Source organism: Hipposideros armiger, unplaced genomic scaffold (assembly GCF_001890085.2).
Source record: "Hipposideros armiger isolate ML-2016 unplaced genomic scaffold, ASM189008v1 scaffold_924, whole genome shotgun sequence".
NCBI lineage: Eukaryota > Metazoa > Chordata > Mammalia > Chiroptera > Hipposideridae > Hipposideros > Hipposideros armiger.
In genome coordinates this window covers 582,076-590,166 of record NW_017732274.1, presented here as the reverse complement: position 1 = coordinate 590,166, position 8,091 = coordinate 582,076, and the positions used below count along the sequence as shown (strand labels likewise).

The window sequence follows — 8,091 nt, the reverse complement described above, 5'->3', positions numbered from 1 at the left end:
GCTACCGTGTGTAGCCAGCAGCCAGCGTGAGCGGCCAGCAGCCGCAGTGAGCGGCCGTCCAGAAGCCGGCGACTGATCTGCCTCGCCCGCGAAGAATGCAATGATGGTGCCAACTTGGGCCAGTGAAGCAATGTCCTCCACAACTAGACTGAAGAATAAAAGGACAGCAACTTGTCTGTTCCTCTTCCCCGATTCCCCAGCGCTATTCCCATCCCCCAATTCCCCCAATTAAAATCTAAAAAAAAAAAAAAGAGACATAGGGGGACTGAATGGATAAAAAAAAAAATCAAGACCTATACATATGCTGCTTACAAGAGACCCACTTCAAATCGAAAGACACACACAGACTGAAAGTAATGGGAAGGAAAAAGATAATTCTTGCAAATGAAAATGAAAACAGAGATGGAGTAGCAATACTTATATCAGACAAAATAGACTTTAAAACAAGGACTGTAACAAGAGACAAAGGGCATTTCATAATGATAAAGGGATCAATTCAACAAGAGGATATAACCTGTAAACATCTACTTTCTCAATGTAGGACCTAAATGTATAAAGCAAATATTGATGGTTATAAAGAAAGAGACTGACAGTAGTACAATAAGAGGGGGGTACTTTAACACCCTACTGATATCAGTGAACACATCATCCAGACAGAAAATCAACAAAAAAACAATGGTCTTAAATGACACATTAAACCAGGTGGACTTAATTGATAGGGTATTTCAACCAAAAGCAGAATATACATTCTTTTCAAGTGCACATGAAACATTTTCCAAGATAGACCACATGTTAGGCCACAAAACAAGTTTCAATAAATTTAAGAAGATTGAAATTATATAAAGTGTCTTCTCTGACCACAATGCTATGAAACTAGAAATCAATTACAAGAAGAACACTGATAAACAGACAAACACATGGAGGCTAAATAACATGCTACTAAACAATGAATGGGCCAACGAGATCAAGGAAGAAATCAAAAGATTCCTTGAGACAAATGAAAATGAAAACACAATGACCCCAAATCTATGGAACACAGCCGAAGAAGTTCTAAGAAGGAAATTTACAGCAATACAGGCCTACCTCAAGAAACAAAAAAAAATTCAAATAAACAATCAAACCTATAAAAACTAGAAAAAGAACAAAGCCCCAAGTGAGTAGAAGAAAGGGAATAATAAAGAGCACAGATAAATGAAATGGAGTCTGAACAAAAATTAGAAAAGAGAAATAAAACCAAGAGCTAGTTCTTTGAAAACATAAAACTGAGAAAGCTTTAGCCAGGATCATCAAGAAAAAAGAGAGGGCCCAAATAAATAAAATCGGAAAGGAAATACAAGTGTCAACTGACACCACAAACAAAGGATTATAAGAAAATACTACAAGCAATTATATGTCAACAAACTGAACAACTTGGAAGAAATGGATAAATTCCTAGAAACATACAATCTTCCAAGACTGGAAGAAACAGAATAATCTGAACAGATCGATGACTACTAATGAAAAAGAATCAGTAATCAAAAAACTCCAAACATACAAAAGTCCTGGACCAGATGGCTTCACAGGTGAATTTTACCAAACATTTGAAGAATTAATACCTTTTAAACGATTCCAAAAAATTGAAGAGGAGGGAAGGAAGACTCCCAAACTCATTTTATGAGGCCGGCAGCACCCTAATACCAGAACCAAAGACACTACCAAAAAACAAATAAATATAAATAAAAGTCAAGATAAATTTAAAAAAAGTATATGTCAATATCCCTGATGAACATATATGCAAAGATCCTCAACAAAATATTAGCAAGCCAAATTCAGCAATACATTAAAAAGATCATACACCATGATCAAGTGGGATTTATTCCTGGGATACAAGGTTGGTTTAACATCTGCAAATCAATTACCGTGCTATACCACATAAAAATCATATGATGATATCAATAGATGCAGAAAAAGCATTTGACAAAATCGACCATCCATTTATGATAAAAACTCTCAGCAAGTGGAATGGAGGTAACATACCTCAGTATACTAAAGGCCATTTATGACACCCACAGCTAACATCATAACGAGCTGAAAGTTATTCCTTTAAGATAGGGGACAAGACAAGGATATCCACTTTCACCACTTATAGTCAACACTTTATTGGAAGTCCTAGCCACAGGAATCAGACAAGCAAAAGAAATAAAAGGCATCTAATTGGAAAGAAAGAAGGAAAACTATTATTATTTGCAGATGACACGATACTATGTACAGAGAAACCTAAAGATCCCACCAAAAAACTGAGAATAAATGAATTCAGTAAAGTAGCAGGATATAAAACTAATATTCAGAAATTGGTTGCCTTTGATGCACCAATAACAAACTATCAGAAAGAGAAATTAAGAAAACAATTCCATATACAATTGCATCAAAAAGAATAAAATACCTAGGAATAAATTTAACCAAGGAGGTAAAAACTTGTACAGTAATACCTTGGTTTGCGAGCATAATTCGTTCCAAAACCAAACTACTCGTATTGCAAGACATCGCTCGTTTACCACGTTAAAATATATTAGAAATGTTTGCCTGTCTTGCGGAACACTCGCAAACCAAGTTACTCACAATCCAAGGTTTTACTGTACTTGGAAAAGTATAAGACATTGAAAAAAGTATAAGAAATTAAAGAAGATATGAACAAATGGAATGCTATGCTGTGCTCATGGATAGGAAGAATTGTTAAAATATCCATACTACCCAAAGCAATCTAGATTCAGTGCAATCCCCATCGAAATACGAATGGAATTTTTCACAGAGCTAGAATAATACTAAAAGTTATATGGAACCACAACAGACCTCAAGTAGCCAAATAAATCTTGAGAAAGAACAACAAAGTTGGAGGTATCATGATACGTAATATCAAACTATACTACAAGGCTATAGTAATCAAAACATCGTAATGGCATAGAAGCAGACACAGATCAATGTAACAGAACAGAGAAGCCAGAAATAAACACACGCCTATATGATGAATTAATCTATGACAAAGAAGGCAAAAATATACAGTGGGGTAAAAACAGTCTCTTCAATAAATAGTGTTATAAATGGTGTTGGTAAGACTGGACATACACATGCGAAAGAATGAAAGTAGACCACTTTCTTACGCCATGTATTGTACAAGAAGAAACTCAAAACGGATTAAAGACTTAAAGACCCAAAGCTATAAAACTAGAGAAAAACATAGGCAGTAAACTCTTTGACATCATCACTCTTAGCAATATCTTTTTTGATATATCTCCTTAAGCAAAGGAAACAAAAGAAAAATAAACAAATGGGACTACATCAAACTAAACAGTTTTTACACAGCTAAGGGAACCATCAACAAAAGAAAAAGGCAACCAACAGAATGGGAGAAGTTATTTGCAAACACTACCTCCGATAAGGGGTTAATATTCAAAATATATTGGGTCATCGGGAAAGTCATGATGCATTTTTGCATTGAAAAAACATAGAAAAATATGTCATGACTTTCCCAACGACCCAATATAAAGAACTCATACAACTCAACAACAACAACAAAAAAACCAAACCTGATTAAAAAATGGGCAGAGGGCCTGAATAGACATTTCTCCAAAGAGCACATACAGATGCCCAATAGACATATGAAAAGATGCTGAACATCAGGGAAGTGCAAATTAAAGCCACAATGAATATCACCTCACACCTGTCAGAATGGCCATCAACAATAACAACAAGTGTTGATGAGGATGTGGAGAAAAGGGAACTCTGGTGCATTGCTGGTGGGATTGCAAATTGGTGCAGCCATTATGGAAAACAGTACGGAGGATCCTCAAAAAATTAAAAATAGAACTGCCACATGACCCAGCACTTCCACTTCTGGGTATTTATCCAAAGAAATCCAAAACACCAATTTAAAAAGACATGTTCATTGCGGCATTATTTACAGTAGTCAAGATACGGAAGCAACCTAAGTGCCCACTGATAGACGAATGAATAAGATGTGGTGTGTGTGTATATAAATAAATTAATTAAATGGACTATTACTCAGCCATAAAAAAGGAAATTTTGCCATTTGTGATAACATGGATAGATCTAGAGCAGCGGTTCTCAACCTGTGGGTCGCGACCCCTTTGGGGGTCGAACAACCCTTTCACAGGGGTCACCTAAGACCATCAGAAAACAAAAAGGATACTTACATTACGATTCATAACAGTAGCAAAATTACAGTTATAGAATAGCAACGAAAATAATTTTATGGTTAGGGGTCACCACAACATGAGGAACTGTATTAAGGGGTCACGGCATTAGGAAGGTTGAGAACCGCTGCTCTAGAGGGTATTTTGCCAAGTGAAATAAGTCAGAGAAAGACAAATACCATATGATTTCATGTACATGTGAAATCTTAAAAATAAACGAACAAAACAGAAACAAACTCATACAGAGAACAAATTTATCGTTTCCAGATGGGAGTGGGTTGGGGCAAATGGGTGACAAAAGGGAAAGGATTAAGAAGTACAAATTACCAGTTATAAAAAGTCACAGGGCTATAAAGTATAGCATAGGGAATATAGTCAATAATATTGTAATAACTATGTATGGTATCAGATGGGTACTAGATTTATCAGGGTGACCACTTTGTAAGTTATATAAATGTCTAATCACTATGTTGCACAACTGAAACTAATATAATATTGTATGTCAACTATAACTGAAAAATAAAAATTTTTAAAATTAAGATTCCAATGAGGTGATTAAACTTTCAAACCATTCAGAGAAAATAACCTGTGGCATCTAAGCTTCTGCATAAACACTGGCAAGTCATTTCAGCACTTAATACCTTTATTCAACACTGTCCAATACAGTAACCAGCAGCCTCATGTAGCTATTTAAATTTAACTAAAATTAAATTTAAAAAAATTATGTTCCTCATTCACACTAGCAACCTTTCAACTGCTCAACAGCCGCATGTGGCTAGTGGCTGCCATATTGGACAGTGCAGACAGAGAAGACTCCATCATCGCAGCAAGTTCTGTTGGGTAGCCTGTCTTATACCTACTACGGATAAGGATCAGGTAAGGGAATCCAAAGACAAGAAAGTCCTGGGCCCTGCCCATAAATGGCTTACAGTCTAATTGTAAAAATAAAAGTAATTTCAGGCTAAACACTCCTCTGCACTCTCAGACTGGTCTGGTCTCTTCCATTACTTAGCACAGTGGCTCTCAAGCATGGCTGTGCATGAAAATCACCTGGTGAGCTTCTAACACTCCCAACCTTCCGGCCACATCCCAGACCAATTACATCAGAATCTTTAGGGGCAGAAACCCAGGCACTGGGATTTTTAAAGCTCTCACATGGTTCCAATATGCAGCAAAGGTAGAAAACCACTGCCTTGGAGTAAGAACTTATCCAGGGAAAGGTGACATCTCACTCAAATCTGAATTCATCTTCCTATGACCTCTCCCTCTTGTCCCCTGCACTCTCCGAATCCAACAACTACCCAGTGGCTGGCACATGAAAAACATTCAGTAAATGTTTGGTAAGCAGCAAATGATCAAAGTCATAGCAGCGATTCAAAGGGCTTAAGAGGTTCAAAGGATGAAGGCAGCACAACTCATTGGGGGAAACTGCAACGATTTCATGGAGAAAGGGGCATGGGAAATGGATTTTGAAGTATGAGTAACATTCTATGAGTGCAAGACAAGGGAGGCAGAGCAATGTGCATGCTTCAGAAACTAACTGGGAGGGTGAACACGATGGAGAGGGGCTGGGATGACACTGCTGAAGTGAAAAGCTTATCACTGACTTCATCTGTGTTTAAGGCTGGTGGCAGCTAGATTTGGGGAAGATGAAACTAGCACTAAATGTACAGAATGTGGAAAAAACTTGGATTACAACTGTCCAACAGGTGGCTGAAGCAGAAAAAGTGTGTTGGTCTGAAAGAGTGGGGTCAATGAGAACAGAAAGAACACACCTGACACATTTTGAAGAGTAATTCTACAGACCTCAGCAACCAAGTGCAGGGAGAAGGAAAGGAAATGACGACAAACACGACTCCAAGATTTCAAGGCCTCCCAACAACAAAAATGGTGATATCATGAACTTCAAAAAGAAATTAAGAATGAAAAATTTGGGGAAAAAGTTCAGCACTCATTTGTTCAACATTTACTAAATACCTACTGGACTGGGCACTGTCTTCATGACAGGGATGCCAGGAAACTAAGCCAGCCAGATCTTCTACGCAGTTAAGATCTAAGTAGGTGACAAAGGGAGTATGTGAACTGAGCAGAGGCTTGGAAAAGATAGCAGGGTATGAAATCAAGGCTGCAGGAAGGGCCTTTCACAGGCAACAAGGTATTACACTACTTCATAAATAGAAATGAATGTGGAGGGATGGAAATCAACATTCTAAAGCAAAGAAGAGTAGCTGACAGAGTTCATATTATTATATGACATCACAAGGATGGTGAAATAGTCCACTAGAAAGCCAGGGGGGAGGCTGGAATTTGGAAAATATAGCACTAAAGACATTATATAAGGGAGGTGACTCTAAAGCCTGTCAAGTAGCTGACTTTTGACTATGACCCTCACCCCCACCCCCATCCAAAGTCATGCTGTTCTCAACCATGTTATTTTCTCCAATAAAGATCAGCAGATGAAGAGCTTTACCCAGGGCTAGGGATTAGCAAAGTGAAAATGATGGAAGAACAGGAGGTAAGTGGATTCAGCTGCAAATTCAAGCCCTCCTGCCAAATACCCATGGTCACTGATTTAAGGCTGGAGCTCCTTAAGAAATCTAATTGACTTCATACTTCCAACAAACAAAGCTGCATCTAAACCTGTTAGGAGTCTTGTTAAAAAACAGATTCTCATTAAGTCTGAAGTGGGCCTGTGAATCTGCATTCCTACAAGTTCCTAGGGATGCAGAGATGTTGGCCACAGAACACACTGAGTAGCAGTGTTAAGGAAAAAACCATCCCGTGTTGGTTTAGTTTAATGGTGGCACCTGTGATTCTACTTGTTAGTGAAATATAGTCACTCTCCCCTGGTTCCTATTCTTTATCATTTTTTCATCTCTATCAAGCTTTAACACTAATATCAAAACTATAATATACTATGTAATAGTAGCTAGTATTTTTTTTATTACCCTGTGCCAAACACTGTTACTACACTGCCAGCTGAGTGGAAATCAGCACAAAAGAAAAGTATCTGATTTCAATGAATTTACACGTTTAATGAGACAAGGCTAACCTGGAGAGGAGAGTCAAATTCCATATTAGCCTAGAAGTAGCACAGCATAAAAGTCAGGGTTTGCAGTTCATCTCCCGTGCTTATGTGCAGTTGCCTGACAGTGTGTCTGTCAAACTTGAGATGTGCATTTCTAATAAGCTTCCAGGTGATGATGATGATGATGATGAGGCGAGTCTGGGGACCACACTTTCATCACCCCTGTCATAGAGAAAACCTGAATTGTTTTTCACCACCCACTCAAACACATATGCATTCTTAAGTTTTTTACATTCAAATTAGATTTGGAGTTTTAAAAAAATAACTACAACCAAATCCGAACTCTTCTGCTCATGGTATTTGTTCAAATGATGCTTAAAGCTTTCACAGTTAACTGAAACCAACAAAATTGAACGTTTGTTCGGGCCCGCTTCGCACTTGCTTTGTCCCTCTTCCCTAGGCCTCTCTTGGAGCCGTGTAACCCAACAACAGCCACGCAGCAACCAGAGATAAGGCAGCCACATGCCGAGGAGATAAGGGTCGCCCGCCCGGCCATCCGGGTAAACGCAGCGCTCCAACGTCCGAAGTTCCCCGCAGGCCCTGGCTGGTCCCCACCCCGGGCAACGTCCGCAGCCGCCCAGCCGCCTGTGGGACCCGCCGGGGCGGACCCAGCAGCCCCGCCTACTGCACAAGCCCACCGACACTCACGTCCAGGGTCGCCCGCCGGCTTCTGCAGAAAGACACACACCTGCCAGGGACCGCGGGAGAAGGTGGCGAGCCGCCTACCTCCGGCGCCGCGCGCTTCAGCGGACGCCAGGCTTCTCGCGAGTCCTCATCGCGAGTCCTCATCGACGCGCTCGGCCCGCAGCTGTG

The 8,091-nt window shown here is 39.4% G+C and overlaps 1 protein-coding gene across 10 annotated transcripts in view; it reads right to left on the bottom strand.

Annotated features, from left to right (window-relative positions):
- CLCC1 (chloride channel CLIC like 1) overlaps positions 1–8,091 on the bottom strand; it is a 50,446-nt gene extending 42,355 nt beyond the window's left edge. For 5 of the 10 annotated variants that reach the window (XM_019630600.1, XM_019630601.1, XM_019630604.1 and 2 more), the window contains exon 1: positions 7,927–8,091. In XM_019630600.1, the coding sequence (XP_019486145.1) occupies positions 7,927–8,067 (141 nt within the window). In that variant the 5' untranslated portion in view covers positions 8,068–8,091. Of the gene's footprint in view, positions 1–7,242; positions 7,441–7,926 lie in introns of all 10 variants that reach the window. The other 5 variants (XM_019630602.1, XM_019630607.1, XM_019630603.1 and 2 more) reach the window with 4 other exon arrangements.